Here is an 11,457-nt window from a genome sequence, read left to right as displayed (position 1 = left end):
ATGTTTCTCGGCTGGCCTGGGAACGCCTTGGGATTCCCCCGGAGGAGCTGGCCCAAGTGGCTGGGGAGAGGGAAGTCTGGGTCTCCCTGCTTAGGCTGCTGCCCCCGCGACCCGACCCCGGATAAGCGGAAGAGAATGGATGGATGGACATTAATCATGAGTAATGCGTGATAGTGTTGAGGCTTTCAGCTGTGTTATTTACCTGGGTCAACTGAGGGAGACCACCAGCATCAGCCATCTGTGAGGGGACAGAAAGCATGAGCTACAGAGAAAAGAATGGAATGAGAGTGAGAGACACCAAAGAAACAGACAGGATGATTTACCTTCAGGAATGAGGTTGTTGTTGGGTCCAGTTTGCTGTTACACTCCACCTGGTGGTCACAAAAAAACCCCCAATAAAATAACCCTCATAAACCTCCAGATCCAGCCAACAGACAAAACAAATCTCTGTACTTGATGTGAAACTTACAGCAGCTTCCTCATACGGAGCGGAATCACCCACCACCAACATCACTGGACACCTGAGGTCAACACATATTACACGTCAGATGACTACCATTTCCATGTTTTACAGATTTGTGTGGTTATTTTTTTTAAATGGTGTCGTTACTTGAAGGTGTAGTTGCGGTCAAGGTTCAAGTCTCTACGGCTGCAGGAACAAAAAGACGATGTGAGTCATTGTTTTATGGGGAGTCCTTGTGTTTAATGATGTTTGCGGTACTGTTGTACCTGTTGTACATCTTCCAGAAAAGCTCTATGTTGGCCAGGTTTGAGGCTTTAGAGATGCGCTCTCTGTGAGACTGAACTGTGTCTGTGTTTGATGACAATTCCTCCTGTTAAAAAGATTTAAAGCATATGAGCAGCAAATACAAAACGGTCCACCCTGAACAATGTTCTTCCATGGAAAATACAACAATTTGTACCTGACTGAAAAGGTGACACAGGATCTGCTCTGTGAAGGTGGAAGTCACAGAACTGAGCTGCAGAGGAGGAAAAGGAGAGATCAGTAACATGTCTCATTTAATACAGTTCCTTATGATCTATTTTAAACATTCACACAATCAATAGCTCTGTAGGAAACAGAGCCTGGATGAAGCCACCTAATTTCATATTCCAGGCTGAACCTAAACTGATGAACAGCTCCCATCAGAGCTAACTAGATCATAGTATCATGTTTCTGAGCAGGTCAACTATCAGACGGATGAAGACGATGAACAGACAAACCTTCTGAGCGGCCCAGTCCATCCATCCTCGAGCATTAGTGTCAATGTTGACCAGAACCAGACCCTCCACTGAATCTGGATTTGCAAGCTAAATAAAGACAGTAAGTTAAAAACAAAAAACAGACAATGAGAATCCAAGATATTTCATATTTTTTCTCTTCAAATTCATTTTCTTTTTTTAAACATATCCATTCCTGCATTTCAGACCTGCAACACCAGTGAAAGTTGAACCAGTAGCAGTGAAGCTTTTATCAATCTGTAATGTTGCTGTATCTTCTTATAACAATTAAAGCCTGTATCTCATGGAGCTGTGACTGTTGGAGACTGGTTGGAGACAAAAAATTGGAAGGAAATATGGGAATTTTCATTTGGATTTAGACTGAATGAAATACTTATGACACTTTGTGTGCGTACGTAAATGCAAAAAAAAAAAATGTAACATTCACACGTCATTCTTGTCACAATTTGGTTACAAAGTGTCTTAACTTAATCACAGTTTATTTTCTTTTTTTGTCTTTAATCAGTCCCAATTTGGTTTCATTGGTAGCCAGACCCTGTTTTGTACATTTTTCAAACCTCTCCAAACATTTTTCAACACAAGTGCCTGGAACTTGCACAATAAAGTTTGAAGTGCCATTTATGACTTTAACTCCATACTGCAGAGCTTGACAAAGGTGTCCCAAAGTCTATCCATCCAGAGATCCATTTTCTTTTTTCTATGTGACAAGTTCAAGATGGAAACCCAGACATCCCTGTTCTCAGCGACACTTTCCAGCTCCTCCTGGGGGGATCCCAAGGTGTTCCCTAGGCTAAAGAGAATTCATAATCCCTATAGCAAATTGGGTTTTCACTGGTGTCTACTTCCAGAAGGACATGAAGGATGTTCGGAGGGAAGTGTCCAGGAGGCATCAGATAGACAGACTGATAGCTGGGAGGTGGCTCAGTGGTTCAGTAAACAACTATGGTTCGACACGTAGAAACAATGCCATGTTGGCTCCTACGTTGCTTTGGCTAACAAGGTCCGTGTTACATGCTGGGCTCCTGAATAATGCCGAGTGCCCAGCCCGCTTTTGGAGGACCTGAGCTGGAAGAGAAGTGGAACCTCCCATTTGGAAAAAAAAACCTTAAAAGTGCTCCTGTTCCAATTATAGCAGCATATGTGACAGCCTGAAGTGCAGAAATGGATGTAATAACAAAATAAAAGTGTCACGAAGTGCAGAAATGGATGTAATAAAATAAAAGTGTCACGAGTGAGACAAAGCTTGAATAAAGTCATAGTCAAAGTAAATGTAAGAATACTCTTTTTTATTGGAATTTTGAGGTTTTCCAAACTTTTTCTGATTTGATTTTGAAAAACACTTTAACTTTTACTAAAAAGTTAAAGGAAGACATAACTAACTGGAAACTACTGAACAGCATCAATGATATATTCTTCCTAACTGATGCACAGCATGATAATAAAACAATGCAAGAACACACAACTACTAGATTAGGCTACTCCCCTCATAGCTGCCAGTTAGAAGATAAAAACTTTGGGCTGTTATTATTTTTTCAGAGAATTACGCCATCTTCATTCTTGTTCCAGGACTCACTGCAATATTCTGCAGCAATTTGCAGCAGTTTTTCTAAAGCAACATCAAATCAAACTACAAAATTTATCTAAAAAGGAGACGGAGAAGAAAAAAAAACATTGAAAAATTTAGAAAAAAGTTGCTCACTGTGAACTTGGAGAGGATGTATGCTCCTGCTCCCACACCCACTCCGATGACAGAGCGGAAGCTGACAAAGAAGAAAGGTAACACAATTTGTAGAAAAAACTTACAGTAGGTTGCAAAAGTATCCCCACACCCCCTCATCCCAGTGGTATTCTTTCTATTTTATTGCCTTACAACTTGGAATGAATGATTGTGTAGATCCATCATAATTAATGGAACTACTAGATTAATAAAGTTAAACAACGAAAAATTGTTTTGAATCATTCTAAAAACAGCTGAAAAGTGATGTGTACAAAAAGTTCACGCCCTTTGCTTTGAAGCACCAGCCATTACCTTTAGAAGGCACATAATTAGTTAAATAAGATCCACCTGTAGGCGATCTAAGAGTCAGATGATCTCAGTATATATACACATCTGTTGTAAAAGCCCCCAGAGTCAAAAGCAGTTCAACATCCCTAAGTAGTAAGAACTACCAACAAGCAAGAGACAAAATGAAGACCAAGGAACTGTCCACACAGGTAAGAGACAAACCTGTGGAATGTTAGAGATCAGGTTATGGTTATAAAAAATGTCCCAAACTCTAACCATTCCACAGAGCCCCATTAAATCCATTATGCTAAGAGATGGTCATCCACCAAAACTCACAGACCAAACAAGGAGAAGCATTCAAGAGGTCAAAGATTACCCTGATGAAGCTGGGCAGCTCTTCTGCAGAGATGGGAGGATCTGTCCATAGAACGACTATAAGCTACACATGGCATAGAGCTGGGCATCTTGGAAAAATAATCAGGAAAAAGCCACTGCTTTAAGAAAAAAATAATAGGAAGAAGATGGACCATTTAGAATTGTTTCCTCAAACATGTGAAAGAAGCGGCTGTAGTCAGATGGGACTAAAACTGAACTTTGTGACCATCAAGACATGACTGGCTCAAACCTACCACCTCGCAATCATACTGAGAACACCATCCCCACAGTGAAGCATGGGGGTGGCAGCATCATGCTGTGGGTACATCCAACTAAGAGTATCTGGTTTGATTTAAAGACTGTTGGACACAAGCAGCCTGAAGGAGCTGTGGCAGTTTGGTCATGAAGAATGGACAAAAATTCCAGTAGTTAGTAGTTAGTTAGTAAGTTGTAAGAGGCCTGACCCTTTAACTACTGGTAAAGGTGGATTTACAAACGTTTGACTTTGGGAGGGAAGATAAAACAAGTTTCTACCCAATAATCTGGAGTGTTTTGTGAAGGTCCATTACATACGAACAAATTGAAAATCTATTTATATTCTACGTAGTAATGCAACAAAATAGAAAGAATACTAGGGGGTGGATACTTTTGCAATGTTACTGCATGCAAATGAACACAGAGCAAACTAAGAAAAACACATTTATTTACATACAAGCTATGTGCAAGTGTACAACAGAAAACATCTGAGTTAAAACAATCATTGTTGACTCACTTGAAAAACTGCAGCACAGCTGGGATCATCTCTGCTATGGTCTCCATGGTGGGATACTGGTAACTACAAGGACAAGCATTAATCAGATAAAGTGTTTCTACATAAAAGAAAAACATGAGTGAAATAATAAAGTCACTGGGAAGGATTTGTGGCCTCAGATCTCCTTAAACCATTTCAAATAACAGGACAGTTTTAATAACTAACAATGAGGCAGCCTGGTCCTCAGGTCTGACCTACTTTGAAGGAAACAGTGTCTAACACTTCGACTCACTGGGATTTAAAACATAAGAGTCTGTTGAATCATCAGCAGGGTCACAAGTTAGTGTTGGGACAAGACATGAAATAAAATCCTCCTGAGCCACAAAACAATCCCTCAAAGAAAAGCACCAGAGATGTGCAGGGGGTAAGAAGTGTGGAAAGAGAAAAATGGAGGATTTAGAAAAGCGTATTAACAAACGAGGAGAGGAAGAGATGTGAGAGATGGGAACATCAGGTACTTTTAGAGGGGATTACTTTTAAGCCCAGACAGAAGATTGTTCAGAGACACTTACTTAAAGGACAAAAAAAAAAAAAAACAAGCTACAGCTGATGAAACACCAGCTGGTCAGTACAACACTTTATCACACTGAGAGAGCATCGTACCCTGGGGGGTAAGTGGGGGCCCCCTCCTCTTGTCCGGGACCATCAATGTGAATCAGGGTGAAATTCTTGACGATCTCCTGCATCTCGTCAAACTTAAACAGAGCAGAGAAGCAGCTCTTACCTGCCAAAGAAAGGGATGGAGGGGATGAGGAGAGGAACGATGAGCGAGTGAGCGTGAATAAAAAGAGACTGAGTAACAGGGGTGGGGTGTGGGGGGTACTTACTGTCCAGACCCACGTCGTGGAAGGTGAGGATGGCGGGCCTGCGGGTGGTTCGTGTGCCATGGAGGGTCACATGTAGAACACCGTGTGAGGTCTCAACACTGTGCTCCTGAAGTTGACGACAGACGAATAAACAAAATCTTAGCAAAGTAGTTTTTTATTTGCTTGCTAAAGTTACAGGTGTTTGGTTGAAAACGTTGGAGCCTGCCAAGTGACAGCGGTCAAAATTAAAACAGAGGTTGTAAGAAGCCATTTCCTTGGTTTAGTAAACCATTCACACAAATGTATTTACTGTATTTGTCATTTTTCAGCATTTGATGGATTGATTAGATGTTGAAACCTTGAAGTGAGAGCTTGTCCAGCTTTGCAGCTTTACAGAACCCAGACAATGATCTGTTTCCTGTGCTCACATGAAAAGACTTGTATTAGGCTGCCATCACACTGGACGATGAGCCCTGCTGTAAAGAATCAGTCTAAATGTGGATGGTCACCACAAAGTCTTGGTGAGGTCTTCAGGTGCATGTTAAGAATGCAGTTGGCTCCTACTTACGAATAAGTTGTGATGAATTGCGGAGGGTTTTGAGCACGCATAGTGAGGTCAGGGCAGTTTAGTGCTGTGGTGGTCTTATATCAGTATCTTTGGTGGGGCAGGGAGGAGAATGGTGGCAGCACTGGCCAAGCCTGGGCAACGGCTGTGATTGTGACAAGCTAGTGGAAACAACTAAACGTGATACCTGTGGTGGTAGCGTCATGCTAACTTGGCATGATCTTCTAGAGAGCTGAGCCAGCATGGACATACAGAGGGCACTAGAAAACATCCTGGGGAAGCTAAGATCACAGCAATGTCATGATTTTCTTCACATTGAAATAAAGTTTCCAAATTTGCCACAACCCAGACATGTTCTTACAGGTTGTTAAGGTCATGGAGAGCATGGCAGGGTCATCACTAAGTGTAAGGAGGGATGTAGCAAACCTGTGCACACTGATTACCTAAACCAAGGGGACAGGTTCTTATTATCTGAATTTTTTGTTCAACCCCTGGCCCTGGCAGGCTCCGTAAGAATCAGACAAGGCTACCACTCCACCATTATCTGCCAACAGGGATTTGTGGAGTTCAAAGTTTTACCACAACCAACTCATTCTATCGTTTGAAAATAAAATAAATTAAAAATGTTGTGAAACTAAGCAGCAAACTCCCTAAAAGCATGTGAGTTCTGTCTTTTGTAAAGTGCTGTCGACTCCTGTCACACAAACCTGAAGAAGACAGCAGGACAGGAGGCTGACTCTTAGATCTTCAGTCAAAAAGGTCAAACTAGCTCTTAAATTTCTGTTCATTAAACCTTTAAAAAGTGTCCTTAGATATTCCTCATTCTCACCCTTGACTCTTCAGCCTCTTACAGCCTTTTTTTGTACCTCTCTGAGAACCTGACACTCTGTACTCCTACACACTCCAGGTTTTGATAAATCTTTGGAATATGTTGCCTCTGGCAGAAAACAAGATTTTCACAGGTTTAAATGTAATACTTACTGAAACTTCTGTAGTTAATTTGCACATTTCATTTTCTCTGATGTGATTTTCCAACCCTTGGGACTCCTATGATGGTTTCTCTGGTGTTCGTGCCTCAGTAATTTAGCCTTTTCAAAAGTGTTGTATTTATTGGAGAGGCATTTGCCAACCTTTGTTTTTTGACTTCAGTTTGTATTTGGTTTATTTAACTGAGGTTATAAGAATATTGCAGTCTTACCTGTCCTTGGTCCAGGAGTATCCTAGCAGCTAGTTCAGCAGCATCCTGTCAGAAACAGCAATAGTTTCATTAGCAGAAAACAATGGTTTTTAGCATTGTTTTAACAGAGAAAACAATATATGTTTAATTCTGACTGAATGGCAAAGGGCTAACTTAACTACTGCCCCTTTTCCACTGGCTCTACTACGCCTCCTCGTGTTGCGTGGGGTTGGGCCGTGGCGCGGGGGGTGCGCTACCGAAATTTAGTGCAAGTTGTGTAAACAACGAAAGCGCTGTGTTGTTGCTGTTTTTTAAACTTATGGGGATTCTCCTGAGACTTCAGGAAGAGAGGCGCAGTGGAAGAAATGCTCTGGAATGCCGCGATTGTTGTGCGGAGTAGGACAGCTGTTATCCGCCAGAGATTTCAGGCTTTACAGCGCCTTCAGCTGGGGGACAGACGGCTAAACGTTGCAGGGTAAGCTAACGCTGTTGTTTATATTCCTACCTCCGCTCTTTATGCTTGCATCTGGTTACACCTACAACCAATAAGTGAACAGGAGCTAAGCTTGTGTCACCCACCAAAGCAGGGCCGACCCGGCTGGCCCTACTCTGAAAGCAGGGACCAAAGAAGCAGGGACCGGGCTCGAAAAAATACCGGTGGAAACGCGCACAAAGCGAGCCGAGTAGAGTGGAGCCGGGACCTTTAGAGCCCGTGGAAAAGGGGCATACCTGGATGAGTCTGGTGATGAGGTTGTGTAAGAGTAATACTGAGTTACTCCTTAAAATTTCAGTTAAATAAAATGTAATAATTTCATCTGACTTGCTTCTGGTTCGATTATAAACAACTTCTTCCATAAAATTAATAAAGATTAAAGCAGCTTCTGCTTTATGTCTTTTTTAGTGATTTCCAATAAAAACTAGACCAAGGAGAGAAAAAAAAAATCCTTATGTCCATTTTTTTTCTTCTTCCATGTTAAGTGAGACTTTGGTTTCTAAAGGACCCCAGAGAGGCAGAATGAGCAGCTTTATGCTGCTGATAAAGCAGCAGCAGAGAACCTCTTCACACAAGGAAGTGGTGTGCTAAGCATCATATGGCGGATGTCCAGCAGTGGCTTTCAAATGGGTTGCTCACTTGTATCCTTGGATCCATTTACTCATGCTAATAAACTTCAGGCACGACATGCTCTTAGACGATTAGCAATGTGAGAGGTTGAAGTGGAGAAGGGGGTGTGTGGAGAGAATGGAGAGACCTGGGGAATAAAATTAAAAACTGGACAAATGAGCTAAGTTTTATCTGATGGTGGACAATCTGCAGCTTAGAATGTCTGAGGCTCTATTTTCACTACTCTGGAAATACATTTTAAGTCGATATTTTCTTCATCTACATAATTCTAACAAAAATGCTGAAATACTCATACTCCACTACTAGGTGGTAGAGGGTACACATTAACCCCATTTCAAACTTCTGGGAAAGACCTTGGTTTGGCTAGAGAGTCTCCCAAACTTGTAATTTTTCTTCGATACTGTTTAATATTTCGTCTCAATTTTTTTTACAATTTCAGCACATGATCAAAATTTGACCGCGACAGGATGCTATACTGCCATTCATCAAATAGGAGTTTATACTCTTTTGTATGTCTTGTAAACTTTTTAACAGTTTTTCTTTGAGTGCTGCAGTTCCCTCCGTGCCCACCAGGTGTCAGCAATGAGACACAAACTGCTCTGCTCTCTGCACCAACGTTGCCATGCAGATGCAGCGCTGCAGAGCAGAGCAGGATCTGCTTTCAGTCCCTGGGGCTTTGACGTCAACCTGGCAGACAGAAGAATGCGCTGCTGCAGATTTACACACACACACATATGCACACACACACACACACACAGATAAACACACTTAAACTGACATGCAAAGAGTTTTAACAAATGTGCTTGAATAAAATGTTAAAATGTAGGATTTGCTCAGACACAAAAGCACAAATACTTACATTCATGCACAGCGCCGCACTCACTGACCAGCACTTGTTTTTCTTTCTCAGGACACACAAGTTCTGGCTTCCACAGCTACTGTTTCATATTTTTTTCTAATATTCAGTGAATATATGCTTGTTTTTGAATTGATTTAAAGCTGCAAATATTTGAGTTTTTGCATGAAAACTTGTACATAAATGATGAGTGTGCACACATATTTGTAGGAAAGGTGTTCAGCATTCCTGACCTTGGCAGCGTCAGCCTGACCCGTAAGTAAAGGCTTGTCCTCTGTGATGGCAATCTCCTGCATGTCTGATGTCATGTTGTTGCCTCCTGTTGACCAAAAAAAACCAAGACACACAATCAAACTAAATTATTTTTCACACTCATCCTCTAACAAATAATCTGTGATATAAATTGCAACGTGGGCACACACATACTGTGGCTCCTGCATGGGTATTTCTGCACATACACACCAAGTGATTAAATACTACATGTAGCTGTTTTCCTCTGAGACTTAAAGTGGGCTGTGGGACTTTAGAGAAGGTAATTAGTAATTAGTGCCAGCAAAGATGTGCAGAAAAGATTTGTGGGTCAAAAAATACGAGGTAAAAAAGAAAAAGAAGAGGCAGTGAAACACTTGAAAGGACGTAACAGACGTGTCAAACACACATAAGGCGAGTATTCATTCAGCAAGATGAGTAAAAGTAGATGAAAACGGGGGAAATTGTTGCACATGAATATATTAGTTGTGTAAAATGACAGCAAACTGAGGGGAAGATTGACTGGGATGAACTATTGAGTAAAAGTATAATTTCATGATGTTTAAAGTCACAGTGTTAGTTATTGAGTAAATCCATCCAGCAGCTAATGCTAGAGCAAAAAGTGCTTTCAGTGGACATCTCCACAGCTGTATGAGCTCAAAGGAGAGACTTGACGGTTGCATGCAAGATGTAGAGATAAGCAACCCAGTTAATATCCCAATTAACACTAACTAGTACGTTTTTGACAACCAAAGTAGCACTAGATGCTAAAATGCTAGACCCAAGAGGCTAAATACTAGACCCAAAGGCATTATTAGGAGCATAAATGACATCCTTCACAAGTATTCTAACAAGAAGTGGACATGAAAAGCATAGCTACCATGTAATATCCCAGTTAAAGTAAATTAGTAATGGTAAGATATTAAGGTTGGGCGATTGGACGAATTTATCGACCGTCGACGATAGGCTGAGCCACTGGATGGTTGTTTTTTTTAAGAGCGAAGGGAAACAGAGACATGCTTTTTTAAAATCAGTATAACATAGTTCTAGTGTTTCTGTCTTACAAACTGCTGCTCTCTGTGCAGCCCTTACAGGTGTGTGGCAGCTGCCCTGGTGGTGAAGAAACAGGGCTAAAGGCACCTTCTTTTCTTTTGTTTTTTTAAACCTAAGAGGCAAGCGATCTCTTCCTCCTCGTCCGGTGATGCCACGACTGAAATTTGTCACGGGAGAATTTTAGGCAATCGGTACGCTCGAGTATGAAGTCTCAACTGTTCGTGGACAGTCCGTCTCATGGAGTACGCACAGTACGTCCTAGTATGTGGTAAACAAACATGTTTACCTTATAAGGTTTCAGCAGAGCAGGCAGGTTGGTTACAACATTACCAGCAGTGCTAAAGCCGCATTCTAAACAGTGGCGGCTGGTGGAGTTTTCTCCAGGGGGGCTATAAGTCCAAAATAGACATATACCAAAACATATACTAAGGTATCACACCAGTGTATTTACATGAATTAAAACAACAAAAGCAACATTATAATGTACATATAAATGCACATATGCACAAGTGCTTCCTGAACACACCAATACTAACAAAGACGGAGGCCTCCCAAGGCGCAAGCCTGTAGGACACATTTAGCATTTATAAGACCTGTTTTCTCACCTATTTTTCAAAACTTTACCGGAGAAAATACGTCAAAGCTTGTTTTATAATGCGAGCACTCACTACGTCACATATTCTGCACGTACAATATAACAAAGATCAGATGTCTCACTCCGATTAGAATTCAAAATCAAACATTTTAACAGTTTTTAGCATAAATTTTCTTAATTATTAACTATGAACTTATTTTTTACCTTGTGTATGTAACTTAGTCACGTAATGAACTTATTGCTGTCTTTGAATAAAAGGCAGCACACCTGCGGGTCGACCTTTCAATCAGGCGTACTTTATAACAGACGGATGTGACGTCAGCTCGTGGAGAGAGTCCCGCGCTCCGGCAGCCGGAGGCGGTGAAATGTAAACACAGCTACAGTCAGCTCTGAGCGCAGGAGAGGTGCGCCCTGAACGGTCCTATCTCTTGTACTCAAGAAAAGCTGAAATACGTCACCAATCACACAACGTCGAAGAACGAAACAACTTTACTTATCATTAACTATAAAATATTTATCTTACACAAGTAAAAAAATATATACATATTTCGAAATATTTTTATTTTATTATTTCATTTTTATAATTTTTTTTTACGTCTT

The 11,457-nt window shown here is 41.1% G+C and overlaps 1 protein-coding gene across 2 annotated transcripts in view; it reads right to left on the bottom strand.

Annotated features, from left to right (window-relative positions):
- ndrg2 (NDRG family member 2) overlaps positions 1-11,457 on the bottom strand; it is a 68,991-nt gene that overhangs the window by 7,792 nt on the left and 49,742 nt on the right. For both annotated transcript variants that reach the window (XM_017432038.3, XM_037976651.1), the window contains exons 2-14: positions 9,194-9,279; positions 7,003-7,047; positions 5,261-5,366; positions 5,037-5,157; positions 4,395-4,457; positions 2,942-3,002; positions 1,225-1,311; positions 924-980; positions 730-833; positions 611-649; positions 470-521; positions 324-371; positions 203-238 (exon numbers count right to left, since the gene is read on the bottom strand). In XM_017432038.3, coding sequence (XP_017287527.1) covers positions 203-238; positions 324-371; positions 470-521; positions 611-649; positions 730-833; positions 924-980; positions 1,225-1,311; positions 2,942-3,002; positions 4,395-4,457; positions 5,037-5,157; positions 5,261-5,366; positions 7,003-7,047; positions 9,194-9,268 — 894 coding nt within the window. In that variant the 5' untranslated portion in view covers positions 9,269-9,279. The remainder of the gene's footprint in view (positions 1-202; positions 239-323; positions 372-469; positions 522-610; positions 650-729; positions 834-923; positions 981-1,224; positions 1,312-2,941; positions 3,003-4,394; positions 4,458-5,036; positions 5,158-5,260; positions 5,367-7,002; positions 7,048-9,193; positions 9,280-11,457) is intronic.

Source organism: Kryptolebias marmoratus, linkage group LG7 (genome assembly GCF_001649575.2).
Source record: "Kryptolebias marmoratus isolate JLee-2015 linkage group LG7, ASM164957v2, whole genome shotgun sequence".
Classification (NCBI taxonomy): domain Eukaryota; kingdom Metazoa; phylum Chordata; class Actinopteri; order Cyprinodontiformes; family Rivulidae; genus Kryptolebias; species Kryptolebias marmoratus.
The sequence above is the reverse complement of the archived record's forward strand: the minus strand, read 5'-3'. Positions and strand labels throughout refer to the sequence as shown.